Source organism: Passer montanus, unplaced genomic scaffold, assembly GCF_014805655.1.
Source record: "Passer montanus isolate IOZ18808 unplaced genomic scaffold, ASM1480565v1 scaffold35, whole genome shotgun sequence".
Lineage (NCBI taxonomy): Eukaryota > Metazoa > Chordata > Aves > Passeriformes > Passeridae > Passer > Passer montanus.
The window spans coordinates 948059-963453 of record NW_024368263.1 but is presented as its reverse complement, the minus strand read 5'-3'; the positions used below and the strand labels follow the sequence as shown (position 1 = coordinate 963453).

The 15395-nt window shown below is 48.2% G+C and overlaps 1 protein-coding gene across 1 annotated transcript; it reads left to right on the top strand.

Annotated features, from left to right (window-relative positions):
* The first annotated feature begins 6808 nt into the window (after positions 1-6808).
* On the top strand, positions 6809-9048 carry LOC120505487 (urotensin-2 receptor-like). The gene has a single exon (XM_039716073.1). It carries the CDS (start codon positions 6823-6825, stop codon positions 7927-7929), a length of 1107 nt encoding a protein of 368 aa, XP_039572007.1. The 5' UTR covers positions 6809-6822; the 3' UTR covers positions 7930-9048.
* Positions 9049-15395: the final 6347 nt, after the last annotated feature.

The following is a 15395-nucleotide window of genomic DNA, read 5'->3' as shown; positions in this document are numbered from 1 at the left end:
CCAAATGGGAAAAAGGGGGATTCACATCTTTTGTTCAGTGTTCACCGGGTTCTGCAAATCCCAGCTCAGCCTCAGAGTTGTGCTCCTCACACCAAAGCCACCTCCTGGGGAAGGGTGCATCAACCAAGCATCCCTCCTGGACCTATCTCAACCACAGCAGTGCCCAGGACCACCAACCCCCTCTCCCCACCCCCAGGTGTATTTTAGATTTAAATGAGGCATGAACATTGCATGCTTTGGGAGGAAATGCTTGTGACTTACTGCAGGCAGTTAAATCAAAGGCACAAATTCCCAGCAGGAAGCAGGGAGGAGTGTGATGGCTGGGAAGCTTTGTGGAGCCAGGAACATGCCCACTGCAATGTGAGCTGATCATATGGCACAGCAGATTTTGGTGCTCTCTTTGTCGTATGTCACACACTTCAGAGCTTTTGTGCCGACTGCCAGGAGACAAGAAAAACATACAATTAGTGGGGGAGGATCAAATGTTCCATTTTCTAGGCAAACTGAAGGGGCCTAAGCTCTGGGCTGTCTTCAGGAATAAAAGTATTTGTGGTTTTACATATATATGCTGATCTAGTCTGCAGCCTGCAGGGAAAGAGCTGTGCTCCTAATGCTTAGTTCTTAAGGCTTTGAGTTTATGAACATTGATTTTCTGATTGTCCACAAGCAGCCACGAACTAAAAAATATTAGCCCAAAACCCTCTCCAACAAACAAATAAATCCCTGTGTTTCCTTTAGTTCTTAAGGCTTTGAGTTTATGAACATTGATTTTCTGGTTGTCCACAAGCAGCCACGAACTAAAAAATATTAGCCCAAAACCCCTCTAACAAACAAACAAATCCCTGTGTTTCCTTTGTCACTGTTCCTCTCCAGTGCTTCTGTTTGTCATTCGTGGTGAGGACATGGCACAGTGCAGGAGGGAGTCCCTGGGGACAGCTGGTGACACAGAGCCAGGGCACCCTGTGGCTCCTCCAGACAAAGAAAACCCAGCACATCCCCAAAGTTAGACCCAGCTCTGTCTTTCTTTGGTTTTTAATCAATGGCTGTCTCCAAAGCCCACTGAAATCCAGGAAAAAGCTCACACTGACTCAAGTGAGCTCTGACCCAGACACCAAGCATGAGGCTTCACCAGGAATTGTTCCTTTGGCAAAAGGAGATTCCTTGGGCTTCCATCCTTTTCTCACATCTGTCAAGAGTTTTTATCTAATTCCTATAAATCAATATGAAACAACATCCATTCTATTAACTGCTGCTCCAAAGCAGTGCAGGAGTTTCCTCTGCACCACGCTGGATCATCCTTGCAGTGCCTCTCCCAGAAAAGCAGACTGCTCACCTGAAGGCAATAGCTCGGTGTGGACCAAGAAATATCACAGAAATAAGGGAAAAAGAGACATTTTCCAGCATCTGAAGCTCTTTATTAACCACAGGCTGAGCTCTGGAGATGAGAGTGTGCTGTAGGATTTGCACACTCCAAGTGGAGTTTAGCCTGTGGGAAGAGCCAAGCTCTCTCTGAGGGAGAAATCTGCAGATACAGTCTCTAATTTCTCCATAAGTAGAAAAGGCCATTTAATAGGAATAAAAGCCTTCCCACCTCGAGCAAAAACAAATCAAGTACCAAGAGCAACACTGCACTGAGCTCCTTCAGCAAGACAAAAGGTAACTCAGGTTGCCAAATCAAAGCTGCTGCTGCCCCCAGCCCTGGTCTCTGCCAGCCTTTGGCACCATCCCTGCAGTGCCCACTCTGTGCAGGTGCTGTGGAACAATAAAAACCACCCTGGAGCCAAGACAGTCTCCTTTGCACTCACATGGTAAAGGAAGAGGATTTTTTTTCTTTTTTCGGTGTATAATTCTGTCTTTCGGGAGAGGAGAAGGAATTCAGATCTAAGTGTAATGGTAGTGGTTTGAGTTTCTGCAGGAAATGACTTGGGGTTATTAATATGTATTTTTTTCCATTGTAAAATGATCTCAAACGTTTTAACACAAGGAGAAGATCCTACAAATCCAGAACAGCTGAAAGTCACTGTAACAGCACACAATTTACACTCTTTATATTCTGCAAAAAGCAAGGACAAAACTTTAGATCCCCTCACCTTTTCCTGTGGCCACTGTGTTCAGCACTGAAGGTCTCAGGCTTTTTGCAGCACCCCAAAGGTGTGTGATGGCTTTTGGATGCCACAGGGCACCTGCTCAGGAGTGCTGTGATTGAAAGCACAAGTCCCTCCTCTGTTTTTTTATCTGGGAGGATTTTTAAAACCCATTCAACTGCATTCCTGAAATAATGCTGACTGAAACCTGTTGCACAGTCCTCTTTAGGGATCTTGCAGAGGGTTCTGTCCAGTGGCCCCTCCAGAGCATCTCAAACCTCTGAGTGAGGGGAGACAGCTCTAACTTTGAAATAAAGTATCCTTGTAAATTTAGATTTAAATTTAAGGGCATATTCAACTCTACAGGACAGATGTAAACATAGATGTTAACACGTTCAGAAGCTGGGGATCAAATTTGCTTTTCCTTATATCTGTGCAGCTCAGGAGTGACTGTGCTGCAATCCGTGTGCACATTCCATGCTCTCAGATAATCCCCTGCACCTGAGTGATGAGTGGCTCAGAAACAATTTCAGAGAGCCACAAGGCCCTGTGCACATTGCAGAGCATAAACATTGCTCCAGTGAGGCTCCATGGAAGCTGCAGGGATTTTACACCAGTGGGTGGTAACCTGAGAAAAGGTTATTGAGTCAGCAGCACAGCCAAATGAGGCTCTGGTGGCCCGTGGGACACTGAGCTGCAGTTGCTTTCAATTCCTCTTTGTCATCCCTTCCCCTGCAATGTCACATTCCACTGACAGGCTCTGCACTACCAGATGATAACTGAGCCCCCAAGTTTGGGATTAAGAAATGAATGTAGAGATCTCATCTGGCAGCACATGCTTGGGATCTAACAACCCTCAGCCTGGGTTTCTCCAGAGACATCCCTCCCCCTGCCCTTCCCACTTGGATACTCTGTCAGGACCCCTCTGAACTTGGCCAAAGCAAAATACTTTCCTGATACTTTGGCAAATGATCAGTGAAATCTTTTCACTTCCTGCACTTCTGATGGGAAGAGGATCATCCATGGAGTGGCTGGGCACAAGAGTACCACAAGAAACATCAGTGCCCACCTGGCCAGGCAGAACTTGCACAACTAAAGTCAAACTCAGCCAAAGCTGGACCTGTCATCCACAGCACCCCTGCCCAAAGCTCACATCGAGGGCACAGATGCAGCATTTCACATGTTCCCTATCCTGAACTCAAAATTCACTCTCACAACAATAAAATTCCACCCAGAAGGTATTTTAGGAGGACAGCGTGTACAAAGATGGTGCCTAAGAGGGAGCCTCTGCTTCCAAACACTCATTTGGCCAGACAACACTTAGTTTGGAGCCTGTCACAGCTGAATGGAGCAAGCTGAATGGAACTGCCTTTCAATTTGCCAAGGCAACAGCCTTCAGCTGCCCACCATACATACCATGCCCTTCACAGCCAAACAAAGGAGTGCCAGTTATTCACAGACAATATCAAGGGCTTTGCAAGAAAAAAACTGGACATGGCTGCTCAAACAGCCCTCACCACGTGGGCTGCTACTGTCTGCTTCCTGAAAAGAAGAAAAATGTGTTAGGAAGTTCTAAAATTAGGTGCTGAGCACCTGAAAAAAAAGTTCTGTTCAAAGCAGAGAATAAAACGCTACGTGGAGCTATATTTTGAGATGGCTGGGTATGCTCAGCCTGAGCCATACGTGGCTCCAGAAGGGAAATTTTGTTCCTGAAGTAATGTGCAAGGTAGTGCAAGGTATTGCCCACAGCAGCTGTGGCTGCCCCATCCCTGGAAGTGCCCAAGGCCAGGGAGAATGGGACTTGGAGAAATCTGGGATAGTGGAAAGTGTCTCTGCCCATGGCAGGGAGTGGAATGAAATTATCTTTAAGTTCCCTTCCAATCTAAACCATTCTGTGAGTCTGTGCTTCTGTGTTATCATTTTCATACCAATACTTTTTAGAATATTACAAGAAAACCACATAGGGAATAACAGATCTTGAGGTTCATAAGACAATTTGATCCTTGATGACTTTGTGTGCAACTCCCTGAGGATTTACTCTGACAGTAATTATACACTGAGCTCCCTATTCCTGTTTGATTAAAATTCATCTTCCAAAAAAGCACTTGCAGTCCTTACTTAGACAGCTGGAGAAATGGAAAATTCACCACTTCTTCTGGTAGCTTGTCGCCCACACTGCTGAAAGATGTGTTCCTTGTGTACACAGACAAATGGGAAACATCAGTATTCCAGACTCCTGCATTGTCCCCCTTTTAATTCTGATTGATCACGCTTCTCACACGCTCCAGGCCCGTTCCACCCAGTCGGAAATGCTCTTTTAATGCCTGTGGGTGTGCAGGAGAGGCTCAGAGCATGCTGAGAGCAGAAGTGCCTTTTGTTCAGAGAACAGCTTTTGCTCTGCTGCAGAACAACTTCAGGCAACAAACTCTTTCTGAAGAGTTTAACAGGACTGAGTTCCCATGGATAGACGTGTGTACCCTACATGTTCAAGAAAACAAGTGTCTCTCAGGCTCACTGATGCCTGGTGTTGCTTAATTAAACATTCTTGTGCTGGAAGGAAAACTGGAAAGTTGAAATTAGGTATTCACTAAACAGATTAAGTAATTCTCTGTCTAGAAGAACACATTACCTCGTGTGATCACCCAAAACAAATCAGGTAACAGAACGGAAAACAATATATCTGTTCTGTTCTCTCTTTTCCCTTTGTCCTGGCCACTAGATAAAAAACCAGAGAGAGCAACTTCAAAACGAAAGGCGACAGGAAAGTTGCACGCAACCTAATTCTCAGAGATGATCTATTTACGCCAAAAATGGATCCCACGCGAAGCCTGTGGCAGTCAATCCCCTGGGCTGCCGTGCAGGCAGGGTTTGGCCCTGCTGAAGCACCCGTGCATTCCCAGCTGCCGTGTCCAGCTGCCGCAGAGGAACGCGCGGCTGCCGAGGGCGCTGGCACCGGGCGAGTCCAAACTTCCAGAGAAAAGCAGATTCCACCGCAGCGCTTGGAGCTGAGCTTTGTCAGTGGCTGAAGCTGATGAAGTAACCCCCTGCCTGAAAAATAATTCAGTTTTGTTTCTTCTCCCTCAGCAGCATGTTTGAGCCAGCCCTTTATTGAATATAGCTTTGAGCGTTTGGGGCGCGTTGGAGAGAGACACGAAGGCTGATGAGCAGCACCAGGAAGGAGAGCAGGGCTGGATTTGTGTATTTGTGTGCTCACCCCACAGCAGATTACAATCAAGTACTCAAGACAATATTTTTATAGGGCTGAACCCTACTCCTACAAGTAAATGAGATTTTCACAGCTTCGTAGCATGGCACGGAGAAATAGACAACAGTTTGCACAAAAAGTACTTTCAGGAGGGATTAAAACAAGCAAATAAATATATATTGGTCATTTTAGCACTCTGGTTTAAACAGAAATGTCTGAAGGCATAACAGCCAGTTAATTCCTATTGGAAATCAATGGGAGCTGAGGGAATACAGCATTCTGGTACCCTTGGAAATTTGTCCTTTGACTATGGACTGCCCTGTCTCTGCTTTCTCTAAAATAAGATGGAAATGCAAGGTGCTTACTGATTTTGCAGCTGTCCCCAGACTTCTTGCCTAAGGGGAAAAGTTGTCTGTGTGAACCTTGCATTCATCCCACTCTGTGCCTCCCCCTCCTCACAAGAACCAGCCACCACTAAAGCTTGAATTTTAAATCTTACGACAGCACTGCCGTGCTTTTCAGGGTAAAATCCAAAACAGGAGCTATTGTCGGGGGGAAAGGAGGCTCCTTCAGCGCGGGTTCGCTGTCCACCTCCACCTCAGCCTCCGTCCGAACGCACCCGCAGCGCTTTGCGGGGCACCTGCGGCTGCCTCTGGCTCTCCCTGCCGGCCGCTGCCGCCCCTCTGCCGGAGGAGCCGAAGCGCAGCGCCGAGCCGCCCCGCCGGCGATGCCACCGCGCCAGGGCAGCGCCAGATTCCAGCGGAGCCACCCGGAAAACTTTTCAGGCAGCGCCCGGAGAGTGAGGCTGCCCGGCGGGGCTCGTTCCGCGGGGGGCGCGGGGCGCTCCGGACACGCTCCCGGCTGGGGGAGCATCATTCCTGGCTGGGGGAGCATCATTCTGGGGGAACATCATTCCCGGCTAGGGGAGCCCCATTCCCGGCTGGGGGAGCATCATTCCCGGCTCGGGGAGCCCCATTCCCATCTCGGGGAGCCCCATTCCCGGCTGGGGGAGCCCCATTCCCATCTCGGGGAGCCCCATTCCCGGCTAGGGGAGCCCCATTCTGGGGGAACATCCTTCCCGGCTCGTGGAGCATCATTCCCGGCTGGGGGAGCATCCTTCCCGGCTGGGGGAGCCCCGTTCCTGGCTCGGAGAGCTTCATTCCCAACTCGGGGAGTCCTCTTCCCGGCTAGCAGAGCCCCGTTCCCAGCTCGGAGAGCCCCATTCCCAACTCGGGGAGCCCCGTTCCCGGCTGGGAGAGCCGCATTCCCGTAGGACAGAGCCCCGCTCCCGTCTCGGGGAGCCCCATTCCCGGCTCCGGGAGCCCCGTCCCCATCTCGGGGAGCCCCGTTCCCGTCTGGAGGAACATCTTTCCTGGCTCGGGGAGCCCCGTTCCCGGAGGACAGAGCCCCGTTCCCGGCTCGCCGAGCCGCTCTCCGCAGGGTCCCCGCCCGGGCCGGGCGCTGTCGCCCCTGGCCCCGCAGCGCTCCCGGCGCCGGGCGGGTGCGACGGTGCCGGGGCCGCCGCCGCCGCCCATGGAGCCCAACGGGACGGCGGCGGCGGGGGACAACGGGACGGCGGCGGCGGCGGCGGTGGGCGGCGGGGGTGCCCCCGGGAGCGGCCCCCTGCTCATCCCGTCGGCCTTCGGGACGGTGCTGTCGGTGATGTACGTGGCCGGGGTGGCCGGCAATGTCTACACGCTGGTGGTGATGTGCCACTCGGCGCGCTGCGCCGCCCCCATGTACAGCTCCATCGTCAGCCTGGCCCTGGCCGACCTGCTCTACCTCTCCACCATCCCCTTCATCGTCTGCACCTACCTGGCCCAGGACTGGTACTTCGGGGACCTGGGCTGCCGCATCCTGCTCAGCCTGGACCTGCTCACCATGCACGCCAGCATCTTCACGCTCACCCTCATGTGCACCGAGCGCTACCTGGCCGTCACCCGGCCCCTGGACACCCTGAAGCGCTCGCGGGGCTACCGCAAGGTGACGGCGGGGGCCGTGTGGTCGGTGTCGCTGCTGCTCACGCTGCCCATGATGCTGATGGTCACGCTGACCGAGGGGGGCAAGGCGGAGGGCAAGGTGAAGAGGATGTGTGCGCCCACCTGGAGCGTGGACGCCTACCGCACCTACCTGACCGTGCTCTTCAGCACCAGCATCATGGCCCCGGGCATCATCATCGGCTTCCTGTACACACGCCTGGCCAGGACCTACCTGGAGTCCCAGAGGAACCCCCCGCACAAGGAGAAGAGCAAGAGGTCCCCTCGGCAGAAGGTCCTCATCATGATTTTCAGCATCGTGCTGGTCTTCTGGGCCTGCTTCCTGCCCTTCTGGATCTGGCAGCTGGTGCGCCTCTACAGCAGCTCGCTGCAGCTCACCACCCAAACCCAAAAGTGCATTAACTACCTGGTGACCTGCCTGACCTACAGCAACAGCTGCATCAACCCCTTCCTCTACACCCTGCTCACCAAAAACTACCGCGAGTACCTGCGCAACAGGCACCGCAACTTCTACAGGTTCACCTCCTCCTTCCGCAAGAGGGGCTCCAACCTGCAGTGCTCCTGGGGCCGCTCCATGTCCTCCAGCAACCAGTACGACTACAGCTCCGAGGCGCTGGGCATGGCCACGCTGAAGGACAAGTGAGGAGGAGGAGGAGGAGGCGCTGCCAACACGCCAGGACCAGCAGGGCGTCCGGCCAAGGTAGGGCTTTGGGGACCCCTGAGCCCTGGAGGGTTCTGAAAACTCATTTGTGGTGCCCACGATGCTCACGCCAAGGGAGGGCTTTGGGGACCCCCAAGCCCTGGAGGGTTCTGAAAAGTCATTTGTGGTGCTTTCTCAAATGAGAGGCCAGAAGTTGTGTGAATCCAAACGCTGCGAGATGAGTCTGGAGTTCCATCTGGCTGAGGGGTGTTGGGGGTGTCCTGCCGGGAGCCAGCAGCTGTTTGGGACAAATCCCACGGGGTTTGGGGTGCAGAAGATGAGGTGGATGCTCTGCTCGGCGCTGCCACAAACCGGTTTCACGCCTGGCTGAGTTTCGGCTCCAGCTCCGCTCATCGTTTCTCTCTGGGGTTTCTCCTGGGGCTGCAGCTGGGTCAGAGCTGCAGGAATCTGAAATTGGCCCAGGATCACTTAACTGAGCTGCCGGCCTCGGGTTTGCCCTGTGTGCTACCGTTGTCTGTTTCTGGAGCGTGTAAAGAGACTTCTAAGCCCCTTTTCCTATTTCCTGTGCACTACTGTTCTATCAAGCTTAAAGTCTCTATTTTAAAATTCATTGCAGCAGCACTTTGAACTCCAAGCATTCAAAAACCACCAGGTAAGCTGTTAGAAACCACAGGATTACCTAAAAAAAAAAATTTAAAACCCTTGTAATTTTTTAAGGTTTCTGCCTAAGGTGGTTTGAATTTGCCATTGATTTTTTTCTTCTTGAAAAAGTTGGTCCTTTTCTTAAAAGTCAACAGAGCTTGACAAACCTTGGAAGAAAAATGTACCCAAAAATTTACCTTGGAAGAAATAAAATATTATTTATAATCCTATCACTCAAAGACCTGAGGCTCTAAGAAAAATGACTGAATGCTATACCATGAAACTCATCATAAAAGAGACACATTTTTTCATGACATTTGATCCAAACTGTTTTGCCTCAATGTATTCTGCTCATTTTCTCCCTGCTTGGCATCTCACAGTAAACCTTCAGCACAGATCCTGGAGATGCCTGTGGGCACTTAAACAATTGTAAAGTGTCAGTTTATAAATAAATGCTTATTAAAAACAGATCCTCCTCAGGTTTCCCCTTGCCTGGTCTCTTCACCCAGCTCAGGGGGGTGTTTATCAGGGCAGATGTGCAAATAGCAGTTTCCAGCTGGGGGGATGAAATTGGGGTCAATATTCTCCTTTCTTGTTCTGGGACAGACTCTGGGGATAAAAGCACAATACTTGTTGCACAAACTCCTGCCAGCAGCTGGTGATGCCCACGGAGTTCAGAAGCAGCAGCAGTGTAAGGAGCTGTCATTAACACTTTTTATTACTTATTCCAGCCCCATCTGCCTGAGCAGTCCCACTCCAGCCCTGCAGTGCTGCATTCCCATCCTTGGGTGCTCCTCTCGTGTCCCACACCAAACCTCAGGGTGTGATTATGGCACAGCAGGGACAGCAAGTGCCAACAGCACAGAGAGCAGGGAACAGGCACAGGACACGCTGGGTTTTGTGCTCCCAGCCAACAGAAAAAGGCACAGGTTGGATGAAGGTGTTGCTGTGCTGGAGGCAGCATTCTCCTGGGATGCTTTCTGGGGAGCAGGGGAGTGAGTCACTCACCTTGCCCCTATTGCTTTTAACTACAGGAGTGTCTCTGAAACACCAGTGATCACTTGGTCATATTCCAGTGTTGCACAGACTCCAAGCTGGGCATCATTAACAGTCCTAATGTTGTCCATTCCTTCTGAAATAGGGGACTAACACACAGTTTGTGGTGGGAACTGGCAGGGAGGGCAGGATTCAGCAGATTTTTCAGAACAACTTCTCAGAAATTGTTTAATTATTAATTCTAAACTCGTTGTTACTTTCCCTTCGGCTCCCATTTCCAAGGCTGGAAGTCTCTCCCATTTCAGAATTAAAAAGATAAGACAGAACTCAGAAGGCTTTTTGGGAAGGCTGGAGTGTGAATGTCATGTGCAAAGTGTGTCTGGACAGAAGTCCTGGCAGAACCAGGCATGGCTGCATCCCATGAGCAGGACAGGGATCAAAAAGAGTTTTAGGGACTTTGTTTTGTACTTTGAAAAAATAAAAAAATAAAAAAGCTGAACAGCCTAAACCCACAGCTATTATTAAGAGGGGGAAGCAGAAAAGGACTCCTGCATAGAACAAAAAAAGGTAGAAATGCAGAGCAGATGGGCTCTTCAGTTGTAAGATAATGTGGGGATGAGCAAACAGAGGAGCTCCTTTGGGATACACTTCCCAAGACACCTCTGAGTCCCAGTTTATAAAGTGTCAGTTTATAAATAAATGCTTATTAAAAACAGCTCCTCCTCAGTTTCCCCTTGCCTGGTCTCTTCACCCAGCTCAGGGGGGTGTTTATCAGGGCAGATGTGCAAATAGCAGTTTCCAGCTGGGGGGGATGAAGTTGGGGTCAATATTTTTCTTTCTTGTTTTTTCTAAATTTCTAAACTCAAATTAATCTGGTGGCTCACCTGGGAAGGGGATTGCTGCTGCCTGCCTGGGATGGCACAAATTGAGGTTTCCTGTGAGGGGTGCCTTCACCTGCTGCTCACCCAGAGGAATTTGGGGAGGGTGCTGCTTTGGGGTGGATCTCAGCATTCCTGTGTGCACAGCTCCTGGAAGGCACCTCAGGCTGCTTCCTGCTTGAGGGAGAGTTTTTACCTGTCCTCAGCACTGAAAAGGAAGAGTTGGGATCTCCAAATTAATGAGATTAAAAACATTTTGTGTCCCCAGCCACAGAGGTTACAGAAGTGTGTGAAAATTGAGGTGAACAGAATCTGGACGAGGTTTTTTTGCGAATTCTGTGTTTGGTGTCTCTTCAGGTAAATCTGAAGCATCTCAGGCAGGCCTGAGTAACAACAGGGGTCAGAGGGGCTGTAACTGAAAAACAACATGTGGAGAGTTCCTTGAAAACTGTTTTATTTTGGCTATTTTGCATTCCAGGAAATCAGGTTCTGTGTACCCTGGGGTCACTTGTCGTACCTGAATCATGGTAATCCTGTGGTTCTTAATGCTTTGGGTGTTTTTGTTACAAATGAAATGTTACTGCAGGCTCAGTGGCACAGTTCCTTCTTCAGAAACATGGGAAATGGGAATTTTAGGAAAGGCAGCAGCCTTTTTCTTGTTGGGCCAGAGGCTGTCACCGCAAAACTCCATTCATGCTTTACAAGAAAGAAAATTATTTAATCACTAGAGATTTTTTTTCTAATGCCCCTGAGGATTTAAGGGTTTATACCAAAAAAAACCCAACCCAGAGTGGGAAAGAAAAGCAGTTTCATCCTGTCTCCTTCCTTTCTGGTGGATCTCCTCAGCTGGGAGCTGCTGCAGCAATGGCAATTTTTCCACTTTCACTTGAAAAGACAAAGAGCCACCAAAAGAGAGGGGACTTGATGAGCATTTTGCACCTTGAGCTGCAAGGTGACACAGTGGGGTTAACTGTGGGGAATGGGGGAATGACAGAGATCATAATTTATTATAATCTACTATAATCTAATATAATCTGTTATAATCTAATATAGTCTATTATAATATATTATATTCTACATATAATAGTATATATTACAATATTATAATATAGGACATTATATGACATGATATGATAAATATAATTATATATAGTGTAATATGATGTGATATAGGATGTAATATGATATTATACCATGTAATACTGTATAATATAATTCTAATATAATATAATATGTTGGTATATGATATAATACTATATAATATAGTAATATATGATATGACATCTAATATACTATAATATAACGATATAATACTATATAATATAGTAATATATTATATTATATGACATCTAATACACTATAATATAACATAATATAATATAATATGTTGGTATATGATATAATACTATATAATATAGTAATATATTATATTATATGACATCTAATATACTATAATATAACATAATATAATATAATAACATATATTAATATATAATAATATGTATTATATGCATTATATTATATCTATTATAATCTATATAGAATCTAAGAGCATAAAGCACATAAAGCTCATAGCAGAGCCCACCCCTCAAGCTCTGGGTACAGAACATGTAGAGAAACCCTCAGAGCAGCCCCAGAAAGTCAGGGAGTTTTGCCAGAAGTCTGCTTTGAGGACACTCAGCTTTTCTGTCTCATTTCAGAGTCCCTCTGGTGGCAGCAGCGAGTTCCCATCCTGAGGTCTCAGGAAGAAAATTTGCTTTTTATTTCTAGGCTGTAAAACAGAGAGGTTGCCCCAAATCACAGCACAACATAAGAGCATTTTATACCTTCAAAGCAGAACATTGCTGCAGCATCTGGAGGGGGAGAGAAGAGAAGAGAAAAACCTTCCAGGACTTAAATTTCCTCTCCCGTGTTTCTTCCTATGCCAAACCCAGGCTAATTCCATTCCTGTCATTTTGCACAGCATCCTCCCAGCCAGCACCCACAGAAACACCAGAGCTGGGGCCTAACCCCAGCTCAGCCCAGCTGGGCTTTTCTGCCTGACAATATTGGGATTTGCTGTTAGTTCCTGGTTTTTCTGCCTGTTAATATTGGGGTTTGCTCTTTCTGGTTTTAATTCCTGTTAAAATTGGGATTTGCTGTTAGTTCCTGGTTTTTCTGCCTGACAATATTGGGATTTGCTGTTAGTTCCTGGTTTTTCTGCCTGTTAATATTGGGATTTGCTGTTAGTTTCTATTTCTTCTGGGGAATGGAGAGGTGCTGAGTTAATGGCTGTGGTTTATGAGAAATGCATTGTCTTCAAAACAGTAGCCCCAGCTTTGGAGGGTGTAAGTAGCTTGTAAAGTTATTGTTATTGGCATTATACAAGTTTTTTGCCCTTGTTTGGGAATGTGTCTAAAGCACAGCAGGGAGAAAGGATGGCAAAGTGCTGGGAGGGGTTGGATGGCTCAGGCTGAGCTTTGTGAAGGCAGAGGGAGGAACTCCTCCAGCCAAACCTCTGGGATGCAACAAGCTTCTGTCAGACTCCCAACACTGAAAAAAAAATTAATATATCAATGTTATACTAAATCTAAGTATATTAAAATCTTAAATGGGATATATGTCAAAATGGGGTTTTTAAATCATAAATATTTCGGCTCAGGAATGCAGCTTTCTGCCCACACTGAGTTTCTGGTTTGGCATATATCACTTCTGGGGGAAACTGATTTCAGTTTAACAAATGTGAATGGTCAAAACTGAGCTTTGTGATCTGTGGTCACAACTGGAGCCATCTTGTCCCCAAAGAAAATGCTCCCAATGGAATTTACCAAAGCAAAACTGCTGCATCATTTCACTTTGGTTGCCCACCCAAGAAAGGGAGAATTAAAAGAGAAAAGGGAGAAATGAATCCTGTAGAAGTCCTCTGGCATTTGGGCTCTGCATTTCTGGTTCTCTCCATTTGTAATACAAATTTTAATTTGGAAGAAATATTTTGGTGAGTACTAGAAATGCTTCTAGAGTCAGAGATGGGGTGAAGACTTAAAAAACAGTCATTAAAACATTTATTGAAAAAGGCTGAACTTGAATACTGTGGAAAATCCCACCCAGACCCCTCCATCGAGATATCTGGAAGGAAAGTAGTAAATAAGTAGTAAATAAGTACTAAACAAGTAAATAACAATCAAACCCCCAGCAGTATCAGCCATGCCTGGCAGAGGGAACAGTTCTAAAACCAAAGCCATGCTGATGCTGGAGGAGTAAAATCTGCCAGGTTTGTTCCAGCTTGTTTTGGCCAATCTCTCTGAGGTGCTGTTAGCCTTTCCTTGTGCATTCCCGTTAGGATCTTGAATTCAGCTCCTGAATCCTTAACTAGAACCAAACATGATTCCATCCAAACAAAGCAAGGGAGATTCCTGAAGCTAAATGTGCTGTGTCCAAACCCACAGCCTGTTCATCTGTGTGCTCCTGCAAGCCAGGGCTGTCCATCAAACTCACAGCCTTCTACCTCTGTTATTCTTTTAAATATCAGCTTGACATTTGAGAAGCACAAGGCTGCCTCTTGCAAGAAGCCTCTCAGGGAAAGGCACTACAGAGCAATTATTCTTGGGTATGTTGAGCCTCTCTTTGAAAAACCTGCAAGAATGGAGCGGGTAAATGAACTCTGATGTAGTCATGCTGAAAGGGGAGGCACAGCAGCACCCCTGCCACGTGCAGAGGGGACACCTGAACCTGAAGAGGCAGCAGCAGCTCCTGTGCCAGCCTCTCCCCCTGGGGAGCACAGGCTGGCAGCAGCTCCCAGCACTGCACTGCCCAAAATCCCAGTCACCCACTGGTTTAAATGGAGTTTCTCCTTTTTTTTTAATAACAGATGGTTTTTTTCTTTCATTAAACACCATAGAACCTGAAGAGGCAGCAGCAGCTCCTGTGCCAGCCTCTCCCTTTGGAGAGCACAGGCTGGCAGCAGCCCCCAGCACTGCACTGCCCAAAATCCCAGTCACCCACAGGTTTACATTGAGTTTCTCTCTTTTTTTTTTTTTTTTTTTGTAACAGGTGGGTTTTTTCCATTTAAACACCATAGAAAGCAATATTTTACAGAAATGGCTTTATTGTAAAATCAGCTGGAGCCCCACATTTTGAAAGCAGCTTCCTGCCCCTGGGCAGGGTCCAGGTTAAGAGGTGGCAGCAAAAACATTTGAGGAGCCTGCAGCCAAATGCATTTATTTGCCTTCCTTGCCCTCACCTGCTGCTGGGGGCTCAGAGCTCCTTCCCCAACAGCACTGCTGGTGCTGACAGCTCAGGCAGGCTCAGAACACGACAGTGAATGAAAGCCAGGAGGGATTTCCCAGGTTTGGTGCTGGAGAATTCCACAGTGCTGGGGCTGAGCAGAGGGATTCCCTGCAGCAGGGCAGCGCAGGATCCTGGATCCTGCTGCAAAATGACCTCAGGGGGTCACTTGGTCTTGTGCTGCTGTCCATTGCCCAGAAAACAGCACTGCTGTCTCCAGTGTCTGTGGAAAGGTTAAGGTCACATTTGAAGGTGTCACTGTTGTGTGTGACAGGTTTTGAGGCTGCTGGATGAGGGAGGCTGTGTGTGAAGGGGAAAAGTCTCCTTGTAGGGGTAACTTGGGGTTCAGGGTAGCTGTTCATGGTCAGAGGAGATGTGTGTGGACCAGAACCTCTCTGCCTTTGATGTACGGCAGTGAAGATGCTCCCTCACCCCTGCCCTGGCAGCTGGGCCTGGCTGGAGTGATTCAAGCTCCATCACTTCAGTGCACAGTGCCCTCCTTAAAGCCTTCCTCAGGGAGAGACAACAGCAGGAGGTGGGCAGGGAAGCAAAATCTCTCCTTTGCCTCCTGGGAGCCTGGTCCCCACGTTATGGGCTGGGATCAGTGCAGGTAAGGACACGTTACCCATGCAGAGGAGGCTGGACAGAAAGAATGATCCCAGCTCTCAT

Coding starts and splice junctions, on each gene's coding strand:
- LOC120505487 (XM_039716073.1), top strand. CDS start 6,823: ATGGAGCCCAACGGGACGGCGGCGGCGGGGGACAACGGGACGGCGGCG.